Source organism: Salvelinus namaycush, chromosome 19, assembly GCF_016432855.1.
Source record: "Salvelinus namaycush isolate Seneca chromosome 19, SaNama_1.0, whole genome shotgun sequence".
NCBI classification, from domain to species: Eukaryota; Metazoa; Chordata; class Actinopteri; order Salmoniformes; family Salmonidae; genus Salvelinus; species Salvelinus namaycush.
In genome coordinates this window covers 23,961,723-23,980,592 of record NC_052325.1, presented here as the reverse complement: position 1 = coordinate 23,980,592, position 18,870 = coordinate 23,961,723, and the positions used below count along the sequence as shown (strand labels likewise).

The window sequence follows — 18,870 nt, the reverse complement described above, 5'->3', positions numbered from 1 at the left end:
TGCCATAATTACCAGTTCTAGAATCAACTCTTGTGGACTTAACTATGCAAAAACAAGTTGTTCCTCTCAATCACAGAAAGTAAAAAAGCTTGACTGACAAAAATGACACGGCTTGATTGGAATTGTTTTTAAGGAAAACTTGACTAAAACAAGAAAAAATATTCAAAATACACAGAGAAAGACATTATTTCATCCCTTAAATGTTGTTTTCTCTCAACTAGTACAAAAGAGTGAATTATTTACAGTAACTGCCTTCCTGCAGCACATTAAAGACACAATCTGTCATTTCAACAGCCTGAATGCCACTTTGTTTGGTAAGCTGAGAAATGGGGCTGGGGCAATGTAGCTTAACCACTCAAATCAGACTGGCTTTAAGATCCCTTCTATGGCCAAACAGGAACCACCGTGGCAAAGTAGATATACGGTGACCTAGAGTCAGGTTTTAGTCAACAGACCACAGCACAATAATACAAGATCGAAGGAGGATGGATGATTTGAGAATGGATTAGGAGATTGTCTGCTATGACAATCATAAACATTAACGTCAAATTATAATTCAAGATCATTAGAGGCCCCGGCTTAACTTTGGTATAATGAAGATTATAGATTTAGCATGACCCATCAATTAGTGTGGTGGGGATTTAAATCTCTGGTCTTATTTTTTCCATAAATGTGTCGTTTCTTGTTCCATACAAACAAGGGAAAATGAAATTACAATTCTAAACAAGGACAAGATGCACATCTCCTAGCACACCAGTCTGTTGCCGTTTTTCCAGCATAGCAGTGACCTCAATTAGAACCATCTCAGCAATGTTGCCAGGACAAATATTTATCAACCTTATGAAAAACTAAACCTGCTGCACAATGAGTTTCTCTTCTGTCCCTCAAATTGACTCCTTGGATTAAAATACACAATAATTAAAAAATACACAAGAATGTGGATGCCTTTCAGCCCTTCTAGAACCCTTTTCAGCCCCTTCCAGAATCCTTCCTTCAAAGTACTGGAATGCTGGAATCTATTTCCTGTGTGGTGGACTGGGGAGTAACAGGAGGGTCTCAGTCTTGGGATTTGGGCCATAAACCTGCTTCTTGTTTTGTGACCATAAAGTGCTAGACTAGTGCAGAGTTACAGACACAGGGCTGTAGCGTGTGACAGAAGTAAACCCCCAGAACCCCACACTAAATAGAAGGGCTGGGTGAGGGTATCCATCTCTAATGTTAAAACATGAACATTCAATACTTCCTCTTCTCCTCTAGAGACCAGGGTCATGTTCAGTAGGGCACAAAAAGGAAAAACGACAAGTTCAGGGAATACCTGTCATTTTCCCTCAGTTTCAAAATGTTTTCAACCAACATCCGTTTCAAAAGAGGACAGCCGAAACCCTCTTTTCTTCTAAAGCACACACAATCTGTGCTGCAAATGGAAGAGAACCCTCCTTTACTTACATTGTAGGCGTTAACGATGAGTTGTATGATGTTCTTGGAGTCCTGATCCAGAATCTCCACTGTGGTTCCAGGTATCAGTGCTGTAAAATTCTGCATAAACACAAGATAGGAGAAATGTTATTAAATAAACAAATATTTGCAGGAATTCACACAATAAAGGCCCCTATACATACCAAACTGTACACACCAAACAGTACACACCATAAACACCAAACACACAGCTAATCTCAATACTGAACATACAATTCAATAAAAAAATATACCTTGTAAATGACATAGAGCCTTTTTGTCACAGCGAAGATGAGATAGATGTTGTTTGCAGCCAGCTTCTCTCCCAGTAGAGCCAGAGAGGGGTAGTCCTACAGAGACATGGATACATAGAAACATCTTATGTTAGAGGCATTTCTAAAGTTCTCCATAGTTTAGCTTCCATCTCACCCCGTCAGGAAGTTAGTGAAGAGAAGCGATTGCTCCCCTGATTCCAGTGTAGTGTTTACGTTAGAGTCCCCTGACATTTCCTTTCTCACCAGCAGAAAGGACAAAGAACACTGAAGTGGTTTAGACCTATGAATTTACACTAGAGTTGTGCATTAAATGTGAATCCTAACTTCCACTTAAGTCATATGTTCGCTATAGTCAAGGTATGAATGAGTGAAAATGTTTAAGCATTGAATAAATAATCACTTTCTCACAATCAGATTTGAGATTTTTGGCTTCAGTAAGTCTTTATCATTGTGTACATCCAAATCAATCAACAGTGAGATTTACACTTGAAATGGACCGTGACAAACATTTGCCTCTGCACCTTCTCCAGTTCAACGGTTTCCCTGAAAAACAGAGCTCTGTTCTAGGAAGTGTGTATTCCGTTCGTCCCACAATCAGATGAGAGAGGAGAAACCTACTTAGCCTGTTGCTGAGGATCCACGGATGGTGAATTCTTTGGATTTGTGTTGGAGTACCTCCACTGAACTTAATGCGATCAGATGTAACATGACTACAATGCCCAGAGCATCCAATGACACAGAGCAAATAACTATAGAAACATTTAGCGATTCCGGGAGAAACCACCAGAATATCAGAATACTTTTATTCACTTAGCCAATTTTCATATTATTGAGTTGGATTGATTGAAATTCACATGATGTTAATTATGTTTTCATTGCATTAGCTCTTTGGACAAATAGCTATAGCTATGTAAACTCAAACTGTGTGCATGAATATATCTTTGTTTAAATTAAACTAAATGAAAAAAAGTATAATCTGCTTAGCATGGCTTGTAGAATTTCTTTATGTTCTCGCTCAAGACATTTAACATTATAGTAATTTAGCAGACGCTCTTATCCACAGCATTATCGTACTTGTCCCCTGTGGGAATCGAACCCACAACGCTGGCGTTGCAACTGCCATGCTCTACCAACTGAGCCACACAGGAAACACACCATGCTCGACCAACTGAGCCACACAGGAAACACACCATGCTCTACCAACTGAGCCACACAGGAAACACACCATGCTCGACCAACTGAGCCACACAGGAAACACACCATGCTCGACCAACTGAGCCACACAGGAAACACACCATGCTCTACCAACTGAGCCACACAGGAAACACACCATGCTCGACCAACTGAGCCACACAGGAAACACACCATGCTCTACCAACTGAGCCACACAGGAAACACACCATGCTCGACCAACTGAGCCACATGGGACCATTGCTGAGCTCTCAGCCTAACTGTTGTCTAAATTGACCTTTCCCTGAGATAATTACAGCTTTTAACTTGCACTTCCTATGGCTGTCAGGAGATAAGCAGCTGCAATAAGACATGAAGTGAGTTCCCAATAAAGTAAGCAGGAGCTCCAGTGGAAGCAGAGCCAGGCAGACTCAGCAAACCAGTATACTTCAAAGAATACACTGCATTCTTCCTCTTAGAAACATAGCTCGGCTCTGGTCGTCAAAGAATCAGACCAGCAGCGAAAATGTGCCTGAGAAGTTATCTTTACCTCATAGCAAAGCAAACCAAAGTCCATTCTTGAGAGGTGCCACTTGAGTAGAGAATTTCAATATCCATTGAATAACCCAAGCAATATATCACAATGGCAATGTGGATAATAACCATGTTATAATGATGTCAGTGATGTTACAGCTCGAGAGTAACCATGTTATAATGATGTCAGTGATGTTATAGCACTATAGTAACCATGTTATAATGATGTCAGTGGTGTTATAGCACTATTGTAACCATGTTACAATGACATCAATGATCTTCTAGCTCGAGAGTAACCATGTTATAATGATGTCAGTAATGTTATAGTTCGAGAGTAACCATGTTATAATGATGTCAGTGGTGTTATAGCACTATAGTAACCATGTTACAATGACGTCAATGATGTTCTAGCTCGAGAGTAACCATGTTATAATGATGTGAGTAATGTTATAGCTCGAGAGTAACCATGTTATAATGATGTCAGTGGTGTTATATCACTATTGTAACCATGTTACAATGACATCAATGATGTTCTAGCTCGAGAGTAACCATGTTATAATGTCAGTAATGTTACAGCTCTAGAGTAACCATGTTATAATGCTGTCAGTGATGTTACAGCTCGAGAGTAACCATGTTATAATGATGTCAGTGATGTTCTAGCTCGAGAGTAACCATGTTATAATGTCAGTGATGTTACAGCTATAGAGTAACCATGTTATAATGATGTCAGTGATGTTACAGCTCGAGAGTAACCATGTTATAATGATGTCAGTGATGTTACAGCTCGAGAGTAACCATGTTATAATGATGTCAGTAATGTTATAGTTCGAGAGTAAGCATGTTATAATGATGTCAGTGGTGTTATAGCACTATAGTAACCATGTTACAATGACGTCAATGATGTTCTAGCTCGAGAGTAACCATGTTATAATGATGTGAGTAATGTTATAGCTCGAGAGTAACCATGTTATAATGATGTCAGTGGTGTTATAGCACTATTGTAACCATGTTACAATGACATCAATGATGTTCTAGCTCGAGAGTAACCATGTTATAATGTCAGTAATGTTACAGCTCTAGAGTAACCATGTTATAATGATGTCAGTGATGTTACAGCTCGAGAGTAACCATGTTATAATGATGTCAGTGATGTTACAGCTCTAGAGTAACCATGTTATAATGCTGTCAGTGATGTTACAGCTCGAGAGTAACCATGTTATAATGATGTCAGTGATGTTCTAGCTCGAGAGTAACCATGTTATAATGTCAGTGATGTTACAGCTATAGAGTAACCATGTTATAATGATGTCAGTGATGTTACAGCTCGAGAGTAACCATGTTATAATGATGTCAGTGATGTTACAGCTCGAGAGTAACCATGTTATAATGATGTCAGTGATGTTACAGCTCGAGAGTAACCATGTTATAATGATGTCAGTAATGTTACAGCTCGAGAGTAACCATGTTATAATGATGTCAGTGATGTTATTGCTCTATAGTAACACTATTATGGTGTCAGTGATGCTATATCTCTATAGTAACCATGTTATAATGATGTCAGTGATGCTATAGCTCTATAGTAACCACGTTATAATGACAGTGATGTTATAGCTCTATGGTAACCATGACTCTTGTCTTACCATGTTGGTGGAGCCACTGTACTCATTCTTCTCATTCATGTGGCACTCCCCATCATGGGGCTGGACCAGCCCCCCCAGCTTACCGTCCAAGGCCAGGTGAGGCACATCGTCTGTGGCAAACACCAGCAGGTGGAAGGCCTCCTTCCTCCAGCCTATCCTCTCCTGCACAGGGGAAAAGAGATGGTCACATCACTGAAAGTCTTAGAGACACCTAACTGGGGTCTAAATTAGTCCCCTCCATTGTAGGCTATGTATAAATGCACAGGAGATAAGTCCATGAGATCAAAACAGATGTGAACATGCAGGCTTAATAACAAAAAAGAGGCGTGTTCCTCAACTGATCCTAGACAGTTATTGAGAAATTGTTTATGGAATTTATTTGAGAATTAACTGTTCTATAAAGAGTTTGTAAAAGACCTTGGCACAACAACACAAACTCTCAGCTATACAGAGAGTAACAGTTCCAGACCCTATAAAACAATATCACTTCACTAAGACCAGGAAAGGAAAACCCTATCACTTTCCACCAGCTTGATATCCACTGACCCACAGATAAACAAGGAGAGTAACACAAGTGTTTTATCCAGAACAAGGCCATTGTCAACAGGAAGCAGAGGCCAACAAAAGAGTACAGAAGCAGAGAGCGCATTAGTCTCAACACAGTGATGAGTAATGGCATGACACTAAACAAACCTGACCTTTCACCAGTGTGTAGGTATATAAAGGCACCCATGTGACGCCCAGCTCAATACATTATGTGCCACAGTATACAATAGAAAGAGATGTGAGTTGGCATACAGAGTCTTTTTGAATAACATGCTAGCATGCTAGATACATTCCTGTCATATTCAGCTATGCCATACTTCGAATGTGTTTTGGCTTAAGTTGTAGTTCAGCATGTGGGACATGTTACCATGCCCATTTGCTATTTACGTTCCTTTTACAGGGGAACAAAGAGGCACATATAGCTGAATATTCTTCAATTGGTCAACAATTCAAATTATTCATCATTCACAGTAAGTGAAACAAAGATATCAAAAAAGTTTTGACCAACCACCAAACTGTCCAATCCAAGGTGCTATACCCAATTACATGGTAGAGCTGGGAGGGAAGACATTCTCTTCCAGTAAAAACAATTAACTCCTGTTCAGACAACAGCCCAACACTGGGATATGACTGGGCCTGTTTCTCTGTTAGTGAGTCAGTTATCTCCTTATTTAAACAGCTGCACAAGACTACAATTCCTGTTCAACCCCCTGGTCAATAGTGTTTGTGACTTGGGTTTATTAGGCCAACAGTGAAAAAAAACTAACCAGGAACAGGAAGGAGCTACCTAGACTTGTCCCAATAAAAAATGCTCATTTTAGTTTTCCATTGTGTGTGCCAATGAACACTACCGGGGCCTAAATCCATCATGTCTGCCTGACTGACAGCTCACAGGGAAAAAACTAAAATGACTTAACTTACAGCAGACCTGGTCCTGATTGGTTAGGGTTAGATCAGGGTTAAGGTTAGGGTTACAGGTTGACATGCCAGTCAGTCACGTCCCTTTAGTCGCACCATGGCCTCAGCTCACCTTACAGACGGCAGCCTGCAGGATGGCATCGAAGCCTCCCTCCGGAGCGTCTCTGTTGCGAGACACCATCTGTTTCTGCACTTCCTCGTTGAAGCGATCCACTTTGTCAGTCAAGGAGAGGAGGTGGCGAAACCCGAAGGAGGGGACACAGCTGGGGAACAGTTTGTATCTGTGGAGAGAGAAAGGTTTAAATAAAATGTTTAACTACATAGAGGATGCTATGCATGTAACAGACCTGGCATTGTTTTTCTGCGTTCGATTGAGCTCGTCTGTCCCAAACGGAACCAATGAAATGGTCCCAAAAGTGCCAACCCTGCCCATCTGGCACATCCACACAGGCTCTCCTTCAGGCAAACTATTTGAAATACTGTTTCAACCTAGGTCTGTTGGCTACATTGAGGATGTGTACGTAATGTAAATAAAACAGTTTCCCCAAGAGGAAGACCTCGGGGACATTCTAACACACCCTTCATCCTGGAGGAAACACAGATCCTGAATTTGAGTCATTTGTATAGCTTGTTTTTGCAAGGGGGAGAGGGCAGGGCTGTGTTAAGGACGAGAGGCCCAGATGTTATGATCTGTCCTCTGCCCCTTTAATGTTTTCCAGCAGTACTGGCTCTTTGACTGCGACACACACAGTCCACACGCAGGACCCAGGGAATAACCTAGCTGGGAAGTGATGTGTGATGATGTCAGTAAGTTAGTGCAGCGGTATCTCACCTCTGGGGAAAATGTGGTGTGTGTGTGATGTGTGGGCGGCTGCTTTTCAACCTCTATGTTTTATTCTGTTTCCTTTCAGCCTGCCATCATCATCCACAACAAGCCTCAGCATCACTAACCCTACAGTATGAGGACAGTGTCCATTATGTGTCCGTTGGTGACAGTTTCTTAGTAAAATAGAAATCTGCACTTGCACAGCAAAAACCAGTCACAACATGGACCCAAAATTAAACTGCAATCCTCATTTTTGATTCTCAATCCTACACCCAAACCCATGACCATGCTACTGTAAGTCAGTAGCAGTAGTGCCCTTTCTGAGTCCTCACCCATTGCAGGGGTTGTCCTGGTACTTGCGGGCCGTGTAGGAGAAGGGGGACATGTTCTTGTCGACAAAGGATCCGAAGCCCAGTCTAAAGTTGCTGGTGAGTTTCCTCATCTCATCAGCCAGTTTGGTGCCCAGGTTCCTGATGGTGTCCAGGTCATCCTTCATGGACAGAGACAGGTCCATCAGGTAGTACAGGTCCACTGGGTAGTCCTCCACTTGACGCACCTGCACTTTGAACGATGTCTGGTCACCTTGTGGGAGGGGATATGGATAACGTGTCATTGCTTTAGTAGGCTGACAAATCAATCAGCACACAAACTGTTCTGCTAGGTTGTCTTTTAACGTTTTTAATATGATATTTTCTTCTACATACAGCTCAGGACTCTCCAAATCCTTAGGTTCAAACTCTGTTGCCTTGGCAGCACATTGTGGTCTGAGATGGTGAACTAGGCTTACCTTATATTGCATGTAAAGTAGGTAATTCCTACTGTTTTCATGCCATACATGAAACAAACAAATGGACTACTAGGCTAGGAATGGAGGATTACCTGGTCGGAGACTGAGGGAGATCTTCTGGGGCATGATCTGGATGACATCATACTGGGTAGGCCCGGAGCCTTTGGAGCTGAGGGGTTCGCTCTTCACTACCGTGGTGCTGCTACTGGGACTCTCCATATGATGGGCTTCACAGCCCCTCTTCTGCAGGTTCTGACGCAGGTCACACCGCGACGTCAGGGTCCTCGCACTGCCAAACTTCTGACGGAAGAACAAAACAAATAGCGCCTGTCATCCAGTGTAGAGTTTGTACACACTGGTCTGACTCAGCCCTGGCTTCAGTTGAGTATGGTAAGGGTAAATAGAGGAGGGGGGAATATTTTATCTTATTATTTTAGTTCTAGGTCCTTCATAACAGGAGGTATGTAGACACTCCACTATAAACAGAGATCAACAATGGTTCCAGAACTGCACTGGTACACATGTTTTGCCTCTTTGAAACAACATGCCATCATCACTCCTGAGTTTATAGAATATTACACAACCATATGAGAGTCCTCACCTCACTCACACTCAGCCAGCTATTGGGTTCAGTATGTCACATTTAGAAATGTAGTGTGAGGATTACTACTGTCACCACGTGGTGCATCATAAACCCAACAAGTTGGAGGAATGTGGCACGTGCCCTACCTCTTGCGCACACCAGGCACAGCTTGGATGGATGATGAGGCATTCTTCACAAGACATAGCGCTGCCACTCATACACACATTCAGACCTGAAAGTAGAAAAAGTCAAAGTAACCAACATTGTTCCAGAGATTCTATTTGATCATTCATGACATTTGATTACCAGCCAATGAAACTCAGGACATATGTAATACAGTCACATCCTAATAAACGATGTAATGCAATAGCCTACTATTTGACACATTACATTCAGTTTGATTCGTGCTAAAGCGCGCAGGTAGGATTTGCCAAATCACAATTTAGTCTTGAATTATTTCTTACACGTCAGAGTGAAACATAGACCTTTGAAGCGATTAAATAACTATAACTGATGACCTCCGTTTAGAAATAGCCTATATAATTCAAATACATATGATTTATACTTCAATGCAACATGACAATAATCTCAAACATTTCAAAGAGAAAGACTGATAACTAAATAACGTTGTTACCCTTTTGTGGTTTTGTAGTGTATATGGCAACATTGTTGCAGGATATTTGCGGCTACTGTAACAACTGGCCAGATGTTAATACACGTATCGTGCGATTGCCTTCTAAAACGAAAACTAGTCAGCACTTTCCCGTGGAATACTGCCAGTATAGGCCATTACAAGACAAGTTTCGCGAAAACTGGGTATCAAAGCATTTAATAAAAACGTTCTTACCTTGTGCAACATTGTGAATAAATATTTCCAGAATCATGCAGCCAAGAGCTGTACGGTACAACTGCCGCCACGGGTTCCACATCATTTCCTCGTATTGGAACGTTATTCAAAAGTCTCGTTTCGATAAGTTTTCTGGAACGTTTGTGGCACTAAAGTCTACAGTCAAACCTTTCGATAGATCCACGTTCTGTCCTCCCCGTCCGTGCAGAGTAGTGAACAAGTCTTTGTCACATTTAAACTCCAGCAAAGCGAATTGGGCCGATAATGTTACGCGGCCTCTAAACAAACATTACAATTCATTGTCCCTCAGAAGTATTCCACATAACAGAAACAAAACAATATTTTTTAAATACTGGGTTCAGAGTCAAGAGCTGTGATTTTTGCAAATAGTTATGCAGAGCCAGCCTATCATGTTGTCCGTAGTTCACCCATAGCCGACATCCTTGGTTCTTGTTTTCCAATACTTTTCCATCCGTTATAAACCCTTATTTGGTGTGTAACAATTCCCTTGATAAAATTAAATGTAGGTACAAGTTTGGCCTAAATGTAGAATAGAATTCCAGCTCACTAGAATAGCTTACCCCTTACCTAACAAGTTTGTTCTTCAGTCCCCTGCTGTGATCAACGCGTTGCCAGTTGAGGTCTCCGCCCACTTGCCGCTGGTGGGTTGAGTCTCCGCCCATTTCCAAATGGGGGGGGGGGGGGGGTATCCGTTAACCCTTTTCTTTGTTTACCATTTCACAGATGACTTAACATGATGACCACACCAGCTCGCGTTGTCTATCTCCATCAGACTCGCGCAGGACACAGGTTGAAATATCAACACGAACTCTGAACCAGCTATATTATTTTGGACAGGTCGAAACATTCATGGACATTTAGCCAGCTAGCTTGATGTCGCTAGCTAATTTGTCCTTGAATATAAAAATTGGGTTGTTATTTTACCTAAAATTTAAAAAGACATTTTTTGGAATTCTCTACTCCTACAATTAATCCACACCTAGTCAGTTTCTAGTAATCTCTCGTAGTTGTCCTCTTCTTCTTCTGTGGATTTTATATGGCGGTTGGCAACCAACTTTAAGGTGCATTACTGCAACCAACTGGACTGGAATGTGAACCTCAATCATCTTTCAAACACCCACATTGGTATATGGTCATAAAAACAACGAGGAGATGGGAAACGCAGGCCTGGCAGTGCTTCAAGTGTCTCAAATAGAACCAAGTTTTATTTTAGCGCCTGGCTATGCAGACATGCATAGTTGACATGCAAGAGCAGTTAGGATGACATTTTTTAATAAAAGCCCATTTATGCTCGATCTGAAAATATGGTCGGAGGCTCCGTATGGAGGGTGTAATGCAATTCCGTAGCCTCCATGCTGCATCGCCTTGCACCTCCCAAATTTGTGACAATGCGGAGGGCTCCGTATATAGTGCATTTGGAAAGTATTCAGACCCCTTGACTTTTTCCACATTTTGTTACGTTACTGCCTTATTCTAAAAAAGATCCCTCATCAATTTACCCCATAATGACAAAGCGAAAACAGGTTTTTAGAAATTTTAGCAAATGTATAAAAAAAAATTCAACAGAAATACCTTATTTACATAAGTATTCAGACCATTTGCTATGAGACCCATCATATAAATAATTTTAGAATAAGGTGGTAACGTAACAAAATGAGAAAAAGTCAAGGGGTCTGAATACTTCTGAATGCACTGTATACTGAGCCCTCCGCATTGTCACAAAAATTGAGCTCAGGTCAAATCAAATTTATTTATATAGCCCTTCTTACATCAGCTGATATCTCAAAGTGCTGTACAGAAACCCAGCGTAAAACCCTAAACAGCAAGCAATGCAGGTGTAGAAGCATGGTGGCTCGGAAAAACTCCCTAGAAAGGCCAAAACCTAGGAAGAAACCTAGAGAGGAACCAGGCTATGAGGGGTGGCCAGTCCTCTTCTGGCTGTGCCGGGTGGAGATTATAACAGAACATGGCCAAGATGTTCAAATGTTCATAAATGACCAGCATGGTCAAATAATAATAATCACAGTAGTTGTCGAGGGTGCAGCAAGTCAGCACCTCAGGAGTAAATGTCAGTTTGCTTTTCATAGCCGATCATTAAGAGTATCTCTACCGCTCCTGCGGTCTCTAGAGAGTTGAAAACAGAAGGTCTGGGACAGGTAGCACGTCCGGTGAACAGGTCAGGGTTCCATAGCCGCAGGCAGAACAGTTGAAACTGGAGCAGCAGCACGGCCAGGTGGGCTGGGGACAGCAAGGAGTCATCATGCCAGGTAGTCCTGAGGCATGGTCCTAGGGCTCAGGTCCTCCGAGAGAGAGAAAGAAAGAGAGAAAGAGAGAATTAGAGAGAGCATACTTAAATTCACACAGGACACCGGATAAGACAGGAGAAGTACTCCAGATATAACAAACTGACCCTAGCCCCCCGACACATAAACTACTGCAGCATAAATACTGGAGGCTGAGACAGGAGGGGTCAGGAGACACTGTGGCCCCATCCGATGATACCCCCGGACAGGGCCAAACAGGAAGGATATAACCCCACCCACTTTGCCAAAGCACAGGCCCCACACCACTAGAGGGATATCTTCAACCACCAACTTACCATCCTGAGACAAGGCCGAGTATAGCCCACAAAGATCTCCGCCATGGCACAACCCAAGGGGGGGCGCCAACCCAGATAGGAAGACCACGTCAGTGACTCAACCCACTCAAGTGACGCACCCCTCCTAGGGACGGCATGAAAGAGCACCAGTAAGCCAGTGACTCAGCCCCTGTAGTAGGGTTAGAGGCAGAGAATCCCAGTGGAGAGAGGGGAACCGGCCAGGCAGAGACAGCAAGGGCGGTTCATTGCTCCAGAGCCTTTCCGTTCACCTTCACACTCCTGGGCCAGACTACACTCAATCATATGACCCACTGAAGAGATGAGTCTTCAGTAAAGACTTAAAAGTTGAGACCGAGTCTGCGTCTCTCACATGGGTAGGCAGACCATTCCATAAAAATGGAGCTCTATAGGAGAAAGCCCTGCCTCCAGCTGTTTGCTTAGAAATTCTAGGGACAATTAGGAGGCCTGCGTCTTGTGACCGTAGCGTACGTGTAGGTATGTACGGCAGGACCAAATCGGAAAGATAGGTAGGAGCAAGCCCATGTAATGCTTTGTAGGTTAGCAGTAAAACCTTGAAATCAGCCCTTGCCTTAACAGGAAGCCAGTGTAGGGAGGCTAGCACTGGAGTAATATGATCACATTTTTTGATTCTAGCAGCCGTATTTAGCACTAACTGAAGTTTATTTAGTGCTTTATCTGGGTAGCCGGAAAGTAGAGCATTGCAGTAGTCTAACCTAGAAGTAACAAAAGCATGGATTAATTTTTCTGCATCATTTTTGGACAGAAAGTTTCTGATTTTTGCAATGTTACGTAGATGGAAAAAAGCTGTCCATGAAACAGTCTTGATATGTTCGTCAAAAGAGAGATCAGGGTCCAGAGTAACGCCGAGGTCCTTCACAGTTTTATTTGAGACGACTTTACATCCATCAAGATTAATTGTCAGATTCAATAGAAGATCTCTTTGTTTCTTGGGACCTAGAACAAGCATCTCTGTTTTGTTCGAGTTTAAAAGTAGAACGTTTGCAGCCATCCACTTCCTTATGTCTGAAACACAGGCTTCTAGCGAGTGCAATTTTGGGGCTTCACCATGTTTCATTGAAATGTACAGCTGTGTGTCATCCGCATAGCAGTGAAAGTTAACATTATGTTTTCGAATGACATCCCCAAGAGTTAAAATATATAGTGGCCCTAAAACGGAACCTTGAGGAACACCGAAATGTACAGTTGATTTGTCAGAGGACAAACCATTCACAAACTGATATCTTTCCGACAGATAAGATCTAAACCAGGCCAGAACTTGTCCGTGTAGACCAATTTGGGTTTCCAATCTCTCCAAAAGAATGTTGTGATCGATGGTATCAAAAGCAGTACTAAGGTCTAGGAGCACGAGGACAGATGCAGAGCCTCGGTCTGACACCATTAAAAGGTCATTTACCACCTTCACAAGTGCAGTCTCAGTGCTATGATGGGGTCTAAAACCAGACTGAAGCATTTCGTATACATTGTTTGTCTTCAGGAAGGCAGTGAGTTGCAGCGCAACAGCTTTTTCTAAAATTTTTGAGAGGAATGGAAGATTCGATATAGGCCGATAGTTTTTTTATATTTTCTGGGTCAAGGTTTGGTTTTTTCAAGAGAGGCTTTATTACTGCCACTTTTAGTGAGTTTGGTACACATGCGGTGGATAGAGAGCCGTTTATTATGTTCAACATAGGACGGCCAAGCACAGGAAGCAGCTCTTTCAGTAGTTTAGTTGGAATAGGGTCCAGTATGCAGCTTGAAGGTTTAGAGGCCATGATTATTTTCATCATTGTGTCAAGAGATATAGTACTAAAACACTTGAGTGTCTCTCTTGATCCTAGGTCCTGGCAGAGTTGTGCAGACTCAGGACAGCTGAGCTTTGGAGGAATACGCAGATTTAAAGAGGAGTCCGTAATTTGCTTTCTAATGATCATGATCTTTTCCTCAAAGAAGTTCATGAATTTATTACTGCTGAAGTGAAAGCCATCCTCACTTGGGGAATGCTGCTTTTTAGTTAGCTTTGCGACAGTATCAAAAATACATTTCGGATTGTTCTTATTTTCCTCAATTAAGTTGGAAAAATAGGATGATCGAGCAGCAGTGAGGGCTCTTCGATACTGCACGGTACTGTCTTTCCAAGCTAGTCGGAAGACTTCCAGTTTGGTGTGGCGCCATTTCCGTTCCAATTTTCTGGAAGCTTGCTTCAGAGCTTGGGTATTTTCTTTATACCAGGGAGCTAGTTTCTTATGACAAATGATTAGTTTTTAGGGGTGCAACTGCATCTAGGGTATTGCGCAAGGTTAAATTGAGTTCCTCAGTTAGGTGGTTAACTGATTTTTGTCCTCTGATGTCCTTGGGTAGGCAGAGGGAGTCTGGAAGGGCATCAAGGAATCTTTGTGTTGTCTGAGAATTTATAGCACGACTTTTGATGCTCCTTGGTTGGGGTCTGAGCAGATTATTTGTTGCGATTGCAAACGTAATAAAATGGTGGTCCGATAGTCCAGGTTTATGAGGAAAAACATTAAGATCTACAACATTTATTCCATGGGACAAAACTAGGTCCAGAGTATGACTGTGACAGTGAGTAGGTCCAGAGACATGTTGGACAAAACCCACTGAGTCGATGATGGCTCCGAAAGCCTTTTGGAGTGGGTCTGTGGACTTTTCCATGTGAATATTAAAATCACCAAAAATTTGAATATTATCTGCTATGACTACAAGGTCCGATAGGAATTCAGGGAACTCAGTGAGGAACGCTATATATGGCCCAGGAGGCCTGTAAACAGTAGCTATAAAAAGTGATTGAGTAGGCTGCATAGATTTCATGACTAGAAGCTCAAAAGACGAAAATGTTTTTGTAAATTGAAATTTGCTATCGTAAATGTTAGCAACACCTCCGCCTTTGCGGGATGCACGGGGGATATGGTCACTAGTGTAACCAGGAGGTGAGGCCTCATTTAACACAGTAAATTCATCAGGCTTAAGCCACGTTTCAGTCAGGCCAATCACATCAAGATTATGATCAGTGATTAGTTCATTGACTATAACTGCCTTTGAAGTGAGGGATCTAACATTAAGTAGCCCTATTTTGAGAATTGAGGTATCACGATCTCTTTCAATATTGGCAGGAATGGAGGAGGTCTTTATCCTAGTGAGATTGCTAAGGCGAACACCGCCATGTTTAGTTTTGCCCAACCTAGGTCGAGGCACAGACATGGTCTCAATGGGGATAGCTGAGCTGACTACACTGACTGTGCTAGTGGCAGACTCCACTAAGCTGTCTGTAGAGCTCCGAGACACGATTGTGTCAAAGCACAGATCTGGGGAAGGGTACCAAAACATTTCTGCAGCATTGAAAGTCCCCAAGAACACAGTGGCCTCCATCATTCTTAGATGGAAGTAGATTGGAACCACCAAGACTCTTCCTAGAGCTGATGGCTGGCCAAACTGAGCAATCGAGGGAGAAGGGCCTTGGTCAGGGAGGTGACCAAGAACCCGATGGTCACTCTGACAGAGCTCCAGAGTTCCTCTGTGGAGATGGGAGAATCTTCCAGAAGGACAACCATCTCTGCAGCCGCTCTAAAATCAGGCCTTTATGCCAGAGCCTGGACTTGAACCTGATCGAACATCTCTAGAGAGATCTGAAAATAGCTGTGCAGCGACGTTCCCCATCCAACCTGACAGAGCTTGAGAGGATCTGCAGAGAAGAATGGAAGAAACTCCCTAAATACAGGTGTGCCAAGCTTGTGTAACAGTATAACTTTACGTCGTCCCCTCGCCCCGACACGGGCGCGAACCAGGGACCCTCTGCACACATCAACAACGGTCGCCCACGAAGCATCGTTACCCATCGCTCCACAAAGGCCACGGCCCTTGCAGAGCAAGGGGCAACACTACTTAAGTCTCAGAGCAAGTGACGTAACTGATTGAAATGCTACTAGCGCGTACCCGCTAACTAGCTAGCCATTTCACATCCGTTACACTCACCCCCCTTTCAACCTCCTCCTTTTCCGCAGCAACCAGTGATCCGGGTCAACAGCATCAATGTAACAGTATAACTTTAAACCGTCCCCTCGCCCCGACCTCGGGCGCGAACCAGGGACCTTCTGCACACATCAACAACTGACACCCACGAAGCGTCGTTACCCATCGCTCCACAAAAGCCGCGGCCCTTGCAGAGCAAGGGGCAACACTACATAAGTCTCAGAGCAAGTGACGTAACTGATTGAAATGCTACTAGCGCGTACCCGCTAACTAGCTAGCCATTTCACATCCGTTACACTTGTAGCGTCATACCCAAAAGACTCCAGGCTGTAATCGCTGCCAAAGATGCTTCAACAAAGTATAGAGTAAAGGGTCTGAATACTTATATAAATGTAAAAACCCATATTTGCGGAAGGCTCCGTATACAGTGCAGTCAGAAGTATTCAGACCCCTTGACTTTTTCTCATTTTGTTACGTTACTGCCTTATTCTAAAATATGTTTTTTTAATTCTAAAAACTTGTTTTTGCTTTGTCATTATGGGGTATTGTGTGTAGATTGATGAGGGAAAAAAACAATTTAATACATTTTAGCATAAGGCTGTAAAGTAACAAAATGTGGAAAAAGTCAAGGGGTCTGAATACTTTCAGAATGCAATGTGTAAGAGACAATTTATGCTTGATCTGACAATGTGGTTGGAGCCGCCATATGGATGGTGTGACACAATTGCGAAGCCTCCGGAGGCACGCAGAGGCCAATTGAGCTCCGAACCGCATTGCCATGCGCTTCTCAAATGTTGTAACATTGCGGAGGGCTCCGTATAGCTCCGCATTGACATGATTGATTGATGGTAGGTGAGGGCAGGAGGTCCTGTATAAACACAAACTCACTTCCTTGACAACTTCCACGCTGCTCTGTGAAACGTAAGAAGTATAAATGCTCTGCAGAGGCCGTATCACTGTAAATGTTGCATGGCCAATGCAGATGCCGGATTGACCATGCAGGGCCTTTAACATGTATGTGTAAAATGATTTTGCAAGGCTGGTGCACAACGCAGCTGGTGTGATCAGCATGTAACATACCTGTCAAACTCATTCCACAGAGGGCCGAGTGTCTCTGGGTTTTCGCTCATCCCTTGTACTTTATTGATTAATTAAGGTCACTAATTAGTAAGGAACTCCCCTCACCTGGTTGTCTAGGTCTTAAATGAAAGGAAAAACCAAAAACCAGCAGCCTCTTGGCCCTCCATGGAATGAGTTTGAAAACCCTGCTTTAACACATTGCATTGAAACCTTGGTAGCTGACACAAAAATCCATGATATTGACCTACAATAGTCAACAAAGAATAGGCAGTATGCTACTATAACAGCAGTAAGGTTACCATACATTTTACATTTAGGGCTGTGACTGCCATTTGAGGAAATAGGCTTATTGAGGATATTGAATTAGGCTCTTGGCCCAGTCTATTGATGGTATAAAGTGAGAATTAAGCTATACAGTATAATGTCTTCCACAAAAACTGTCTCTGCTTAGTCAATATATAACCTAATTGCCTAATGAGCACAGTCAGCAGTCATGTGATGTGATCTCTGTTAAGTAATGCAATAGAGCGTGTGTACAGTGAATCCTCATTATCCAGGGAGCGCATGTAATCAGCACCCCTTTTACATATGCATTGATACCCCAACGGTTCACACCTCACTAGAATGGCTCAGTCGAATATTTAGTCAAGTATTCGGTGATCAACAAAAACCTGGAAGCTTGCGCCACCTGCTGGCCATAAACAGAGACATGCGAGAACATACACGATAATGAGAGATGTGCAAGGGTGAAAGTAAGGCGTACTGGTAAAACAGCCTATCGTAATAAATAAAACAAAATTTCAAGACAACTGTAGGCTATTACACCATTATTAATCATTGCTGCATGTCAGAGGCGTGAAACATTAGGGAATGGCCTTGAAAACAGGTGGTATAGCCTGCGTACCATAGTAAACTAAACATAGTGGATGAGTTGCTTACCTCATTCAAATGAATCAAAATTGACAATAAATATAGTAACCTGTGTTTAAAAACAAAGGACGTGCTTATCGTGTCAGCAGGTCAGAGGTCATGTCTACGATGGTCTTGAGGGGCAGGCTGCTGAGGAACTCCTGCTGCTTGGCCCTCAGCTCCAGCAGGGCGTCTATGATCCTCTGCTTCCCCGCCTCGGGGTGGCGCTCTGACAGCGGGGCCATCAGTGATTTGAAGCTGCCCATGGTGGTCCTCTTTTGGAGGCTGAGCTGCAGGGGCTGGAGAGAGAAACGCCAGATGAGAAAAGAGATCAAAGACATGGGAGAGAGACAAGGATTATGGAAAAATCAATTTGGGAGCAATCCACGCATTGCAACATATTGAAAACAAATAATATTTATATCTACAATCCCTGATTACAAACCAAAACAATAACAAAAGCTGTAGAGAAACGTTCTACCATTGGTAGGAAGAGTCCTTATCCCCCTAACCTTCAGTCAAGTGGTAGTCTAGGTGTTGTTGCTCTTGTAGTCTTGGGGGCCTGGGGCGTCTCCAGATATCCCTGTCTTTGTGCTGGCTGTGGGACCTGACTGCTGCTGTTGGGTTTGCCCCCCTGGCCCTGACTCTGACTCTGACCCTGGCTCCCAGTGTTGCTGG

At 42.9% G+C, this 18,870-nt stretch overlaps 1 protein-coding gene across 1 annotated transcript in view; it reads right to left on the bottom strand.

The window, feature by feature from the left end:
* Positions 1 to 10,196, bottom strand: part of LOC120064251 (integrin beta-5-like) — an 85,590-nt gene extending 75,394 nt beyond the window's left edge. The window contains exons 1-8 of the mRNA XM_039014687.1: positions 9,582 to 10,196; positions 8,881 to 8,966; positions 8,244 to 8,451; positions 7,697 to 7,946; positions 6,651 to 6,819; positions 5,075 to 5,236; positions 1,710 to 1,805; positions 1,447 to 1,536 (exon numbers count right to left, since the gene is read on the bottom strand). Coding sequence (XP_038870615.1) covers positions 1,447 to 1,536; positions 1,710 to 1,805; positions 5,075 to 5,236; positions 6,651 to 6,819; positions 7,697 to 7,946; positions 8,244 to 8,451; positions 8,881 to 8,966; positions 9,582 to 9,666 — 1,146 coding nt within the window. The 5' untranslated portion in view covers positions 9,667 to 10,196. The remainder of the gene's footprint in view (positions 1 to 1,446; positions 1,537 to 1,709; positions 1,806 to 5,074; positions 5,237 to 6,650; positions 6,820 to 7,696; positions 7,947 to 8,243; positions 8,452 to 8,880; positions 8,967 to 9,581) is intronic.
* Positions 10,197 to 18,870: the final 8,674 nt, after the last annotated feature.